The sequence below is a fragment of the Fistularia commersonii genome, chromosome 1, assembly GCF_037954325.1.
Source record: "Fistularia commersonii isolate RoL2024-O1a breed Wild chromosome 1, RoL_Fcom_v1.0, whole genome shotgun sequence".
Taxonomy (NCBI): domain Eukaryota; kingdom Metazoa; phylum Chordata; class Actinopteri; order Syngnathiformes; family Fistulariidae; genus Fistularia; species Fistularia commersonii.
Window position 1 is genome coordinate 2,808,441 of NC_141284.1, and position 15,688 is coordinate 2,824,128.

The 15,688-nt window shown below is 49.9% G+C and overlaps 1 protein-coding gene across 4 annotated transcripts; it reads right to left on the reverse strand.

Moving 5' to 3' along the window:
• Positions 1-298: 298 nt before the first annotated feature.
• LOC147237106 (phosphatidylinositol 3-kinase regulatory subunit gamma-like) lies at positions 299-15,315 on the reverse strand. Of its 4 annotated transcripts, none has more exons than XM_086144168.1 (9): positions 14,782-15,315; positions 4,886-5,009; positions 4,221-4,319; positions 3,933-4,113; positions 3,116-3,241; positions 2,717-3,039; positions 2,151-2,225; positions 1,902-2,072; positions 299-597 (listed from the first exon to the last, which is right to left on the reverse strand). In XM_086144168.1, the coding sequence occupies exons 1-9, from the start codon at positions 14,894-14,896 to the stop codon at positions 399-401; spliced, it is 1,413 nt and encodes a 470-aa protein (XP_086000294.1). In that variant the 5' UTR covers positions 14,897-15,315; the 3' UTR covers positions 299-398. The 4 variants fall into 4 exon arrangements, with proteins under 4 accessions (XP_086000294.1, XP_086000304.1, XP_086000321.1 ...); XM_086144178.1 differs by having other exon boundaries at positions 2,717-3,036; positions 14,782-15,314; XM_086144195.1 differs by lacking the exon at positions 14,782-15,315 and adding an exon at positions 10,429-10,620 and having other exon boundaries at positions 2,717-3,036.
• Positions 15,316-15,688: the final 373 nt, after the last annotated feature.

Sequence of the window (15,688 nt, forward strand, 5' to 3'; positions counted from 1 at the left end):
GGAGGGTGGGGGGTGTCAACCTGAAGTTCTCCGCCTCCTTCTTTTCCTTCCTTTCCTTGGGTTGTTTATCGTCCTTTTTTTTTTTTTTTTTTTTTTTTTTTTTGTTATTTCTTAATCTTTTTTTTTTTTTTTTCACATTCACAAACGTGTAGAACTTCCTTGTGCAAATCAAGCAGTCTTTAGAAAGAATGCCCTCCGATTGTTCGTGTAAAAATATATAAACTCCGAGTGGCCGTCGTGGGAACTGCAGCAACTTTCACTCTCTCTCGCTCGCTTTCTCTCTCTCTCTCTCTCTCGCTCTATCTATACCTGTCACTATGGTAACGGGAGGGATGTTAGGGGGGGGTCGTCCGGTGTGTCCGCCCCCCCCCTCCCTCCCTGACCCGGTCCCGGCCGGCTCATCTGTGTCCGGCGGGCATCTGTGTGTGGACGGGGTAGGCCAGCCTCACGTTCAGCGAGTCGTTGTGCTGCACCAGCGAGGTCTGGTGGTAGTGCAGCACCAGCTCCTTCAGGCTGCCGTACAGGTTGTAGGGCTCGGCGAATCCGAAGCCCCGCGGCGTGCTGTAGATGACGCAGTGCTTCACCTCGCCGTCCACGCTGCGGGTTAAAAAAAAAAAAAAAAAAAGTCAGATTAAACCGAGTCCGATTCGTGCGTCTCATTTCGTCTCTCTTCTCCGCCGCTTTGGAATTAGCTAAACAGCTAAACAATAAGGCGCGACGCCAGGGGCGTCAAACTCATTTCTCATGGCGGCCACATACGGCCTTGGTAGATGTCAAGTGGGCCGGACCGTTAAAATAATAGCATACTCAGCAATAAATGACCAAAATATCATGTCTTTTCTCTGTTTTGGTGTAAAGAAGTACAAGAACATTAGGAACAATCCCTTTACAAAACATTTCATGAAACACCTCATATTTCCTTGGACAAAAGTGAAATTTACTTCTATCATTCACATGTTTGCATTGCAATCATGTGATCCCACTGATCTTACAAAGGCACAAAACTTTAACAAGTAATTGGTATTGAAAAATATAGTAATGCACCTTAAGATTAAATGAGACATATAAAGAAAGGGATTTTTAAACTATTTACACATGTGCATATAAAATCTAAATTGAATCCCTGCCTACACACTACAAACTAAAAAGAGTGCTATTAAATGTGTAAGGAAGAAAGTATTTACCTGTCCTGTAAATGTGTAAACTTCATCCATAAAACATGCAAACACATACTGAAAATGTATGGAGTTGCATGAAAATTGAATTCCACCATACTCTTTAGTAGTGAAGCTGGTGACTAACTTTAAATTGTACTTTTTCGCTGGCAATTAGCTAGCCGGCTTTTACCGCTGCTTCGCTGATTTCTCTGCTGTGGGTGAAAGTGGACGCTGTTTCCTCAGACACGCCAGCGATTGGTTGATCTGATCTCCTCTCAGTTTTCTTTGCAAGCTGTCATATTTTTCGCTCTGATGAGTCTCATAGTGGCGCCGTATATTATATTCTTTAAATACCGAAACTTTTTGCAAACACGCCAAGCACGAAGGTTTCCCGTGCGTCTCCGTAAATAAATAGGACGTAGTCCGTTTTTCTTTGAAAATTCTACACTCTTTAACTACTTTTCTCTCTTTTGATAACGACATTTTGGCTAATGAGGGCGTAGCGGGGAGGCGGAGAACAGGGTAGAAACAAGGTCATAACAAGCAGCAGGTGGTGCATTGATAACGTCTGAGATTGTCGTCACCTCTGACCCAAATAGTGCGCCCCCTAGTGGAGAAATCTTGAATAGCATTTAATTAAAATAAATAAATCCTTGTCTTTTATGCATTTTTTTCACTTTCAAAATGATCCGTATGTTTGACACCCCTGCGCTACGCTATCTGCGGTGCGTTGCGGGTACTCACACCACAGAGCAGGCGTAGCAGCCCTTCTTGCTGCTCTCCCTGATGAGGAAGGCTCCGTCGGGCTTCCCCAGCAGCAGCTCCTCCGCCTGCGTCCGGTTCAGGTCCCCCACGAACCAGCTCTTCTCGTCGTAGTGAGGCAGGTTCTCGTCCTCCTCGCTCACGAAGTAGCCCCTGTCGCCGTGACAACCGACCGGTTAGATCGCGGCCCGGCGGCGGCGGCCGAAAGAGGAAGGGGAGGTCGGGACTCACTCGTCGGTGTTGTCGTTCTTGATTCCCAGCCAGTCGTTGATTTTTTTCTGACGGACTCCTTTGTGATTGAGCCAGCTGGAGGGGGAGGAGAGAGAGAACGTTAATCCGAGCGCCGCCTTTCGCTCCAGACGAGAAAAGTCAGCTTGTTTATTCTGAATGAATAAAAAACGGCTCGGTTTCCACTGGAGTTTAGAAAAAGAAACAAAGAATTCCGCCCGAAAACCCAGAAAACCCGGACGAGCGACGTTGTTACCGACCGGTTTAAGCGAAACCCAAAGGAAAATAAACGTCGATGGTGTTTCACAGTTCCTCCTGCGGAGGATTTGGAAAAAGCTCTCCGTGCACAGAGGCAGTAGGAGAGGTGCTGCAGTGCACGTGCCGGGCCACCGGTTGGTGGTAGAGATGCTTCATGTCTCGGCGCAAATTCAAAAAAAAAAAAAAATTCAATAAAGTAACGTGGGCGTGTCGGCGCATGCAAACGTCAACAACAGCGAGCCATGGAAGATTACTCGCTCTGTGTGTGTGTGTGTGTGTGTGTGTGTGTCCATCCGGGCTGGTGGGCTTACACGAGGTACTGGTCCCTGATCTTGCGGAGCTGGATGAGGTCGGGCTTGAGGCTGTTCATCTTCTTGTCGGTCTCGCGGTTGTCCAGGGCCTGGGTCTTCAGGTCCTGCTCCAGCCTCACCTTGCTGTCGTGGATCTCGCCCAGGCGGGACTTCAGCTTCTCGTAGTTTATCAGGATGCGTTCGATCTCCTTGTCGTTGCCTTCTCGGCGGAAGCGCTCGATGTACTCCTTGCTGTAGCGCTCCTGCGTGTGACACTGCTCCTCGAAGATCTTGATGGTCTCGTTGAAGGCCTCGATAGCCGTCCGCTTCATCTGGATCTCCTGCTGGGCAGAGACGGGGCAAAAGGGTCAGGACCGGGACCGGGACCGGGACCCGGAGAACACGAGCGGGAACACACACCTGCGACGTCTTGGTGTATTCCTCGTACAGCCGGTCGTACTCCTTGCTCTTGTCCTGGTACTGATTGTGATACTCCTGCAGCTTCTTGCCCACGGCGTCGATGTTGTCCTCCTTCACCAGCTGGTCCTGGGAGGGTCCAGATTTAGAAATAAGCACGGTGAAATAAAACGCCGCGCGTTTGCTCCCTTCACCTCCCGTTCCGCTTACGGAGGACAACCGGCGAACGGGCTCGTTAATAAACCACCCACGACCGCGGCGGCGCTCTGAGTAATGAAGCGCGTGGCGAGCGCGGAGTCTCTGACACGGCGGGACGGGCGCCGTTTCCTGGAGAGCAGAGCCATATTTCAGAGCGGCGATCCTGCTGGCGCTGCACTTTGGGGCGCAGCAAAGGTGGGGGGTGTATTTGTGTGTGTGTGTGTGTGTGTGTGTGTGTGTCGCATCAAAGTGCTCAAACATCCAATCAGGCTTGAAAAGACGTTCAACTGAAATGTGTTTATGGCTTCCTCCGATGAGCGAGCAGGTTCTGGTCCTTATCAGATGTTCCAAAACACGAGGGTCCCTGAACGCACCACAGCTACTTGACAGTGTTGCATAAACAACTCCGATGGTTTTTGTCGAAGCTTCTAATCTAATAAGTAATCATCAAAAAAACAAAACTGAGGTTTTTGTCAATTGCGGCGTTTTAAAAACCAATTAACATTATTTTTAGATTCCTTTGGATAAAACAAAAACCTTTTGAGAAAACCGAGCTTCAGACAGCGGTGGAAAATGTTATTGCCTTTTGTGTGTGTGTGTGTGTGTGTGTGTGTGTGCCCACCTGCTGGAAGCGTGAGATGGGGTACATGAGCTTGACGTCCAGCTTGGTGTTGTACTGGGCCAGGGACTCGTGTCTGTAGTGGCTGATCAGCTCCACCACCGAGCCGAAGGTCAGAGGGTCGGAGAAGCCGTACTTGCCGTCGCGGTGGTAGATCTTGATCAGCTTGTTGTTGCCGCCTTTCCTGCAAGGACACCAGACCCTGGTGACCTTCTCCTCCTTCTCCTTCTCCTCCTCCTCCTCCGTCGCCGCCGGCAGCTTGTCTCACTTCCCATCGTGCGCTCTGCTTACCTCAGCGTGAGTGTGTAGTCTCCCTGCATCTTGGTGGAGGCATCCCTCACCAGGAAGGTCCCGTCAGGCATGTCCCTCAGCTTGTCGTTCACCTCCTCCCTGAACACACACACACACACACAGTTTGGTCTGTGGGCGGGTGAGATATTCATCCGTCAGGCTATCGCAGACAAAGATCCAAAGAGGGAACCGTCCACTAGAAGGTCCGCCTCCAAACAAGCAGCCCGCTGCTTTGATGGCACCTCCAGCCGAGGAGACCCTGCAGGAGCCGAGGGCTCCACGGAGGAGGAGCGTCTGTCCAGATGATGAACCCGCACGCAGGGGTCGAGCTCTTGTTTGCAAAACAAACATCTGACTCATCTAGAACGTCTGAGGACGCCGCTCAGCAAACGTGGGATGCGCTTCCGCACTCTTTTAGCCGGTCACTCATTTCCAGTGAAACAAAAATTCAAATAATTGATCAGCGTTTTTCAGCTCGACTGTGTGTGTGTGTGTGTGTGTGTGTTGAGCCGCTGAATCCTCTCAGCAGAGTGCGTATACCTTTGATTTCCATATCTGTCCAAATACTGTATATAATATCTCGTAAAATAGTTAAACTCTGGTTTCGTCTTTTCTTATACTTAATTTCCACGCTTATTTTTGACGGGACTGAAGTTCTGAGTTACCTTGAAATGTCTCCCCAGTACCATTCGGCCTCCTGCAGCGAGGCTCCAGCGCCCCCATCCTTGCTGCCGCCCCCTCCTACCACCGAGGACGCCTGCTGGGTCTTGGCCGGCTTGGGAGGAAGAGCTGGGGGTCACACACACACACACACACACACACACACACACACACACACAGAAAGAGACTTTTATTATTTCAGACACTCCACTTCCTGTTTACCCTTTGGCCTCTGATGGAACCTGAGATGTGCTCCCATCAAAGTGTTGAAATTTTTCCAGCAGAGAACGACATCACCCCCCCCGAGACACACACACACACACACACACACACACACACACACACGGAACTGCAGCTGGAGACAAACTACGTATTAATCACACAGGAAACACAGCGGCGTGACGAACACGGGCCGTTCATCAACACTGCAATTATCCCTCTACGACACACAAACACACACACACACGCGTGTGCACACACACACACACACACAGAGTTACGAGCCACGGCTGCCCCTTAATCAGGCCGATCAGCGATCGCAGGAGATCTGGCTGCAGCTCCGGGTGCTTACATGCACTTTTAGGATTTTTTTTTCGTCCCCTTCCCGCGCGTCCCATTTACGACCCTGCGTTTCCCCTCGTGGTTCTAATCGCCGTTAACTTTTACGGCCTTACAGGCCGCGGTGCCGGCCAGCGTTAACCCTCCGAGCCCCGACGCATTCAGTGCGGTGTTTTTCCTTCAAGGAAAAAAAAAAAAAAAAAAAAGATAAAATCTCATTGCTCTTGGGAGAGGGAGGGTTCAAAAATATAAAAATCCAACTTTCCCTGGGAAGTTCAATCCATATAAACTGGTTACATAAACAAAAAACGTTCAATCAATTTCAGAGTTAGCCTTAAATACTTCTACTCGACTAAACTTTTCCTTAAACTTTCAGTCTCGACTTCCCGCTGCCGATGTCACTGGCGAACAGGGCCGGACGTCGGCCCTCCGATGGAGAAGGAAACGCAAAACTATTCCGGCGGCCAACAGCAACTTTTCGCTAACTTTTAGCATTTGTGATGTTTGGCCTCGAGTGTCCTCAAGAAGATCGGCAGATCTTCAGAAAAAGTCTGGAAACTGACGGCGGCGCGTTCGAGTTTCAATTGAAAACACGGGATTTAGATATTCAACTTGTTTGCAGGGTGAGGTTTGTTTACTTGAAGATCACGCACTGTAACTTTAATTCTCATTAATGACATCAGTGTGCAAATAAACTACACAGGAGTGTGTGTGTGTGTTTTGTGCTGGTTGAATTACACGTGTGCACGCGCACACACACACACACACACACACACAAGTTTAAAAGGCTGCTGCACATCTGGATACAGTTTGGGGAACAGCAGTATAATTACAGCAGAGCTTCTACATCACAAATCAGTTGATGCTCGTGTACATCATTCAAACCATCTGCGCACTCACACACACACACACACACACACACACACACACACACACACACACACACACACACACACACACACACACACACACACACACACACACACACACACACACACGTGGACTGAATCCTTTAAAAAGGGGAAAGTACGCTGATGAATGTGCTTGAAATATGCCACTGGTGGCGCCTTGTGCTGGAACAGCCTGAGAGCGGCGGCGGCGGCGGCGTCCGGGAACGATCCTGGACTCAAAATTACCGGACGACACGCACATACGGGAGTGAGACGGCGCGAGCGGGAAATTCCCACAATGCACTGGGAGGGAGGTGTTGGTGGATGGAGATGTGATGCAGGATAGGATTTGTGTGTGCGTGTGTGTGTGCTAACATGATCATTATTCACCATTGCAGTAAGCGTTAGCGCCGCATGACTCTGCGGTGTACAGACACACACACACACACACACACACACACACACACTGAGGTGTCATGCAAAAGCTACCAGCAGGGGGCAGCACCAGAGGTAGGAAAACTTTCCCAGCTCCGGTCTGATCCTCATAAAAACACCAGATACATGAATATTAGTAATTATGGTTATTATAGTAGTTATTATTGTTATGGTTAGTCTTAGGAGGCAATTGTTTAAACACTGTGAGATATTCAAGGGGTTAAATCCAGATTATTCCAGACTCTGAAAGCCTGTGGTTACTGTGACTGACAAATGTTTGAGCTTATCAACCGCTTATCAATCAATCAATCAATCAATCAATCAATCAATCAATCACCCAGGTGGGGGGGGTTGACTTTTTACTTAAAAACTCATGGAAAGTTTTTAAGTAAAGCTCCTGACTGAGCTCTATTTATTCTTGGGATATTCGGGAACAGGTGAGATTACCTGAACTCCCAGTGTAGGTTTGTTTGTGTGTGTGTGTGTGTGTGTGTGTGTGTGTGTGGGGTGACATGATCCCCACCACCAGGGGGCAGCGTGACCCACAGAAATGATGTCTTCAAATGAGAAGGTAATGGTTGATTTATGGACTAAACTCTGCAGCAGCTGCTCGGGGCCCTGGAGTGTCTCTCTGGCCCTGAGCGTCCGGCAGCGCCTGGATACCTAGTTATCTTCACACGGCTGCGTGTGTGTTTGTGTGTGTGTGTGTGTGTGTCCAACTACACCAGGGTGAACATACACACCCTCCGAGCTCCCAGTGGAACACACGGTGACTGAAAAGGTCCAAGGACTTTCTTACATTAAAAAAAAAAATCATTAATTACGGTCTAAATCCAGTGTACTTTCTGCTGCAAGTTGATTTTCATAATAATAAAATGTAATCAATTCTAAAACTGTTCAACAGTTGTTTACTCATACAAAAAATATATATATAAATTACTTTTAAAAAGTTGAAGAAATTACCAGACAGACAAAATTTGCCGACAGAAATACAGCTGAAAATAACATTAAAAAAAAAAAAAAAAAAAAAAAAAAAAAAAAAAACACTAAAAATAAGCAGAAATGAACCAAGAATTTTCTCATTATTGACGCAGAAAATCTATATTAAATTACCTCTAAATGAATAAATCAACCCAGTCAGTCTAGGTCAGCGTGGAGGGACCGAGAGCCACTCCAGAAAACTATCAGACTCCTGAGAAAAACTTGTTTTATGGGTGTAATTATTGAAATGTGTAAAAAGACACACTCCTGCCGCGTGTTGCGAACGTGACATGTGACTTTCCATCCCAACATCGGGGCATTCATATTTTCCCCGCGTCTCCTCCAGTCAACGCCGAGGACAAAGATCTGCTCCTCTTCCTCGCCCGCTCTCTTTGTTCCCCGTCACTCTCTCCTGCTCATCACTTTTTCCTCTCCTCCATTCCCTCATCCCTCCGTCGCTCCCTCCCTCCCTCCGTTCTTTGTCAGTCCGTCACTCCGTCAACACGCCGGAGCCAAAACTGTCACTTTGCAGCTGCACGTTTCCCCTCCGTCAGCAGTTTTGTCCGGACCCTCTCGCAGCGAGGCCACGTGCCTCCTCTTCATCGCCGCGCTCCTCTTCACCTCCGTGCACACACACACACACACACACACACACACACACACACACACAAACGACATCAACATCTGCGTCACGGAGCTCTTAATGCTCGCTGCTGTCAGAAGGCTAATAACTGTTATTACCGAGGTGGAGGCGAGAGAAGAAATCTGTAATGACATTTCGAAGGAGCTTCTGGGGTTCCATGCATTTCATGATCTCTGCAGAGTTCGAGGGATTCGCTGGACGTGTCGTCAGAATGACCCCCCCCCCCCCTCGGGGCAAAGCCTTGTCCTCAGACGCTGACCACACACACACACACACACCCTGAAATTCTCTGCCAACAATCTGTTGTTTGGATCTAAACTGGTGAGCCACACTTCTGCGGGACGTGAGGAAACTTTAGGGTGAATCCTCTTGTGCGAGACCAACGTCAACAGTATCACCACAAAAGGCGACGCACCGTCACTAGCATCACACACACACACACACACGCACACACGCACCACTTTGTGTTGTGAAGTAAGTGGGACAAAGAAAGTACGGGACAATGGACGGACCAGCGGACCTTCAACTCGACCTCATTAACCCAAAGCCCCTGATTTGAGCGTGTTCTGGGGGACCCCCTCTCTCTGCTCCCCCCCGACCATCTGTGTTCGCGGTTGGCACGGGTGAGCGCTGGTGAAAAAGTGATCTCAAAAGTGCACAAAAAGTGACGGGAACCCGGGAGCTCCCGACACCGACATACAGGGATTTACATGAGACGAGTGTCACGGACCGATAGTTTAAAAATATTCTAAAGAAACCCGTCTGTGACGGCTGACTTGCAGGCGCGAGATGGGAAAACACGACTTTCGGACATCAGTTTCTCCGTCGGGCTGGTTCTCGTCGGCGATGACAAGCGGCCGGACAAAGACAGCGGGGAGGGATGGACTCATGTGGACGCCTGCACTGCTCAGGCACCGTGGAAATGTGAGGAAACATCCGGGTTGGCGGCGGCGGCGGCGGCGGCGGGGGGGGTCCTGCGTCGAGCGCAGGCATCGAGCGAGAGGGACGGCGAACAAAGGCGACCGTCAGCGCAGCCTCTCCCTCCTCCTCCTCCTCCTCCTCCTCCTCCTCCCTCCACCCACCTCCCCCTCAGCAGACAAAGGAGCAGCGCTCAGCCCCACACACACTCGCACACATGCAGCGCTAGATCACTTGTCATCGCACATACAGAAAACACACAGCTCGCTGGAACAATGACCGTCAGCACGGACTGACACACACACGACCGACACAAAAAAAAAAAAAAAGAGCCCCGGCAGATTTGCACATTGTAAACACACCCACGCACGACCAACACACACACACACACACAAGCCATGATTGCCAGCTGATGTTCTGGAGCTTCAACTAACACGAGTTCCTGAATGACACACAGAGACCAGAAAGCTGATCAATAAATCAAACAACTTCACGTCAGGAGCTGCAGGTGGTGGTGGTGGTGTGTTATCGCATCTACATTATGGGGGTGTGTTTTAGCGCACGATCATTCACTCACACACACACACACACACACACACGTGTGTGCGTGTGAGTGCGCGCACACATGGGGATTGTTCAGCCCCTCATGATACCCATGAGGGGCTGCAGCAGATGAATATTCAATCTGCCGAGGCGTCCGCTGGCTGTTTTGACAAATTAGCCTTGAAAATGGCGGGAGGACGAAAAATAAAACGCGAGTCGAAAAGTTTCGCTGTCGCGTCAGAAACACTCGGGGCCGCTCTTCGAAATTGATGAGGGCTCTCGGAGTGAAGAGGGGAGGAAGGAGGTCGCTCCTGCTCCTCCTCCTCCTCCTCGTCCACACTCCCACGGCTCCTCGCGAAGTTGCACAAAGAGCAAGGGAAGCAACTCCATGTACACTCGGGAGTCATGTGCTGCAACGTCATGGAGTCGGAGGGGGAGAGGAAAGGGGAGGAAAAATGGCAGTTTGGAGCAAAAGAGGAAAAAGTGTGTGGAGAAGAATGCAAACAAAAGAAGTGTGGGAATAAGGGAGAGGAAGAGGCAGTGATAAGGAGCTGAGAGAAAGAGCCGAAGCGTCTCCTACCGTCCTCCACTTTCTCCGTTAGCTGCATGCTGCCACTCGTCGCTCAGCTGTTTCCCTCCTCCCTCCTTCCTTCCTTCACACACACACGCACACACACACACACACACTCTCTCTCTCTCTCTCTCCCTCGGTGTCTCACTCGCTCTCCCTCCTCCGCCTGCCTCCTCCTCTCTGCTCTCCGCTCTGTCACACTGAAGAAAGGAGCGAGTTGCACTGATCCTAAAAGACGGGCGACGGGATAACTAATCCTGGAGCGGAGGCCCGCCCCGGCAGCCAATCAGGAGGCGCGGTGGGAGGGGAGAGGGGGGGAGCGGGGGGTTGGACCTCATGAGAGAAAGAAAGAAAGAAAGAAAGAAAGAAAGGAGGTGGAGTTGAGAGGGTGATATATATGTGTTGCTTCAGGGACCATGCACACACACACACACACATGCACACACACACACGCGCACAGAGCTGCCCTCAACAGGTCGCCTTGAATGTACCACGCTGACCAGATCAGCTGATAACCACTGGTAGTTCAACTGACTGAATTGAAGAATCACTTAAAACCTTAATATTCAGTCACAACACTTGAAAAACACACGTGCCTGAAAAGTTTAGTTTACAGGAATTTAATGGTCCCACAAAAAAAGTTCAGAAATTCCATCAATCAGCGAAGGGGATAGAAATAGTTGCACTCTGTATTATCATAACATGCACTCCCTGCAGGCTGCTGGAGAGTGTGTGGAGCTCTGAAATGATGGCACACACTGACCACCAGAGGACGCCACCACGCGATCCTTCACGGGGTATCGGAGCCTAAAGAGACGATTTGATTGGCTGATCTCTTAACTTCAGAGCTGGCTCGGCTTGATGTTTAAGCTAAACTTAGTTGTGAGTATTTATGCACTTTTGCGCTTTTATGCAGAGATTCTGTTATTTTATAACTCTGGATCATCAGCGTTGACCCAAAAATCGCAATCGGTGAAACCTGGGGTCAAAATCCACAGGAGAATTCGTCCCAGACTTCAATCTGAAATATGAGCTCTTGAATATCCGAACTCAGCCAAACCACAACGGACCAGACGTAGACGATCGAATCAGTTTTTGTATCTGAGGAATGACGGGTGGATGACGGGTTGTGCGGGTCACAAGTGGACCCCCCCACAGGCAGCTGCTGCAGTTTGCACATCCAGAAACGACCCCCCATCCATTCAGAGCAGATCGAGTCTCCCTGGGGTCAACCCGCCGGGGGCGAGTCCTTCAACCAAGACTCACGCGGGGAACCCGCTGAATGCCCGAAAGCACTTCCGCAGACTATTTCATTGATTGACCTGAAAACCATTTTTCAAGTGGAGAACGGTCGTGCAGGAGGAGGAGGAGGAGGTTCTCATCCCCAACCTTAGATCCGTATCTGAATAATCCTCACTGGGAACAGCTAGGATTATTAGCATCATTAAAACACGTGTACACATTTTATACTAATTATTCTGAAATGACTATTTACATTTGCTCTTTAAACAGAGTTTTAAGATAATTGACTTTTTACGATTCTCATTAAAACTTATAGACGTAACTTGTAGGATCGAGATCTGTCCGCGATGATGAGGGTCCGCCGAGGAGCCCGACCCCATGCTGATGAACAATTAGCAGATTATTGGCCTCCGAAGGGCCATTTTATTACGGTTACATCATAATTTCGCTTAATGCATCGCTCTAGTTTTATCGTTCGGGCACAAAACCAGACGTGGGCATTTCAAAGGAACCCCCGCATCCAGGGTGGGAAATAAATAAACAGGGTAAAGATAGAAACTCAACAGAGACTTCTTCTGTGAAGATATGCGCCGCCAACATGGCCAGAGGCGCTCAAAAATATCCAGAACGGTCCTTTAACAATGACGTCTTGGTGATTTTCCATTGAAAGATGAGACCCATCACAACACACACACACACACACACACACGCACACAAAGTTGCCAGTGGAAACGCAGCTTTGCCTTCTTCCCCCGGGGAGGGAGGGGTGTGTGTATTGGGGGGGGGGGGGGGCACTCCACCTGTGCTAATCATCCCGTGAGCACACACACACACACACACACATTTGTGCACAAACACACACACACACACACACACACACTCTCTCACCGCCACTGAGGCTTTTCACATTTCAATTCCAGTGTAATAAATATTCTAATGACCATCTGCGGGACGCTGGCTCTTCTTTCTATTATCTCCCCCTGTGACTCCTCCTCACCCTTCATCTCCCCATTCGTCCACCCCCGGTCCCACGTCACTTCTCCTCATCCTCAGATGGTCCACTTTCCCTTCAGATGAAAGCGCAGAGCAGGTCGGCGACCCGCGGCTCCCCGGTGCGAGACAAAGACCAGCCGCGAATCTCTCCCCGGAGCGAGCGGACATCCTCCAGACACCGAGCCGCAGCCGTAGCAACTTTCCACTCGTAAAACCTTGCGCGCAAAATCCAAACACCGACGTCGCCGGAGACGAATCGGTCTGCGGGACATTCTTGAAAATGCAAAGGGTGGCATTTTTTGAAATGTTATGTCACAGCCTGGATGAAGAGCCCACACACACACACACACACACACACATGGGACTGCAAGAAACGGCTGGGAGCACAATGGAAGCAGCGGCTCGCTGGCAGTTAAGTGAATTGCTTGAGAAAAAAAAGAGAAAACCACCGTGTTCCACTTACCCCCCCAACCCCCCAGCCCCGAGACGCATTGAGGTCCACCGTCTATTCACTCCACTGTAGCTCCTCTGACACAATGCTGCTAGCACGGCGTAGAAAAGAAGTAAAAATGCTTGGAAGCAGGAGAATCGATTCTGCCTTACAGGCGAAAGGAAGGCGCGTTGAGTTTAAGTGCGCTGGGAAATCGGACGGGTCCATTTCAATTCGGCCCCCTGTCAAGGAATCCGGTTATTGTTGTCCCCCCCCCTGAGAGGCAGCGAGATGAGAAAATACACCTGAGAGCGCTGGCACCTAAACTTAAACGTCTGTGTGTGCGTCTTCATACCAGCATGCATGTAGTTTCAATCGATGCGATAGTTTCTTTGATAAAAACATCTCCACCTAAGGGGATTTTTTTTTTTCTTTTTTATTTTGAACACTGAATGCATCATCCACCAAGGGATGCAGCACTTTGCAGTTGGTGGCTGCCTCTCAATGGGCGGATGGATGCAGGGGAAGAATGAAAGAAAGAAAGATGACGGAGGAGGAGAAGGAGGGGGGGGGGGGCAAGTGCTATCGGGCAAACTAGAATTCAACAGCCCCTCCTGGAAAACGACACAACGTCCCACATCTGCACCGCCATCCATTTGGGGGGGAGAAGAGGAGAAGAAGAAGGAGGAGGGAGAGTCAAATGACACTGGCACAATTGCAGGAGAATGAATGAATGAATGAATGAATGAAGGGGGAATGACAGAATGAAAGGGCTCATTTATAGGGTGACAGTTGGGCCAGACACACGCACAATGACTTTTCAGATGCGTGTCATTCAGCTGCGGACACGATCAGATAGACAATTAAATAAATAAATACAAATTTAAATAATAATCCAGGCGACTTGTGATTCTTTATCCCGGGCTTCATTCATTCCTTCTCCCCGGTCCCCAGGCCCCCCTTCGCTAAGGTACCGATGCCGGATTCCGGTTCGGGGGGGTCGGACTAGACGACACACGGATTTCGGATGTGATGCAATAACGTCACAAAGAAATGAAAATAAAAATAATGACGTCGTCGAGACGCGGGGGTTAAAGATGAGGGTTTTGGGGGGCGTTTTAACGTGAACTAATTCTCAGGATTATTTTCGGTTACTTCCGCGGGGACATACAAAGGATGGCCCGGCCTGTGTGTTCCGGCGGCGGCTTCTGACGCGGCGATCCGGGCCAATGTGACCGGGGGGGGGGGGGGGGGGGCTCGGTTCTAACAAAAGATGGTGGTGGGGGGATAAGCCGTGAGTTAAGCGGGTTTTAAGCGGCTGTCACCGGTGTGTTCGGCGTTTAAACGCCGACCAAAAAAGCCCAAACTATGCCCCCCGAAAACGGTTCACATCCCGGGGGAAGTTGGCGCCGCCACCGCCGAGACGAGAGCGGTTTAAGCTAGGTTAGCTTTGCCTTCCCCCGGGCAACTGTCCCAACTAGCCGGGTCGTGTCGGGACGACAATATTTAAAATGTCAATAAATAATTATCATTCAAAGGTAGGAAAGAAGATTAAAACACGAGGGTTTTTTTTAAAAAAAACGTCGCTACGCTCCGCCGGAGCTGACTGGGGGGAAGAAAAAAAAAACTTTCCAGCCGAGCCGGACATCTCTCCCCTCCTCCCCGGCTAGCTGCCTCTGTTAGCCGGCCCTCCTTACCTGGCGGCTGGTCCATTTCCAGATAAAAGATCAGCTCCGTGGAGTAGGGCATCATCACGTCCCGCCAGTCCCCGTCCTCGCCGGCTTTCTCCGGCGTCCAAACTGTGTTGTACATGGTGACGGCTTCTTAATATTTTCTTTCGGAAAAATATTATCAATTAAAATGGGAAGGGGGAAGCCTTTGGAGGCAGCCGGGAGGTGGGGAAAAAGACGCGGCGGAGCGGATTTATCTGTCAACCTGGAAGTCTCCGATCTGAATTCCCGCTTCAGACTGGAATAACTTAAATAAACGAAGCGTGTACAGCGAGCACCGGGCTGCGGCTGCTCCCTCCGACATTATAATAATGTCAGGGATACAGGGCTCTTCATGAAGACCCTAATTTTATTTTATTTTTTTTTTAAATAACTGTCCTTTTTCCCTATCCTAAATGTACACGGCAGGGAAGCGGACGCCGGCACTAGAATCCAGTCCCATCTCCCTCTCCGCCGCGGAAGGAGCCGCTTCGCGTCGCCTCATTTTAAGAAGAGCGAAATGATTCGCGAAGGTAGGCTGAGGCTGACAACGGCCGGGGCAAACCATTCCCACCGAGTTGACGGGGGTGCGTGAAACTCTCCAACCGCGACGCAACGAGCTGTAACCCGAATAACGCCCCGTTTTTGTGATTCTTACATATTTTCCACTGAAATCTACAACAACGCATCATAACGGGTTGAAAAATCCCATTCCTGTATTCTCCTGAAGTTATTTTCCTCACCGGTACCCCCCGTCCAGGAGTCAGAGCGGCATACCTCTGTCTGTCCCCGGGCCCGCAGCCAGCCGAGCTGTTCTGCGCATGCTCAGAAGGCTCCCTCTCAAAGCCAGTAGGGAAATTACTTCAGCCCCTGAAGAGCAAGTTACAAATTCTGT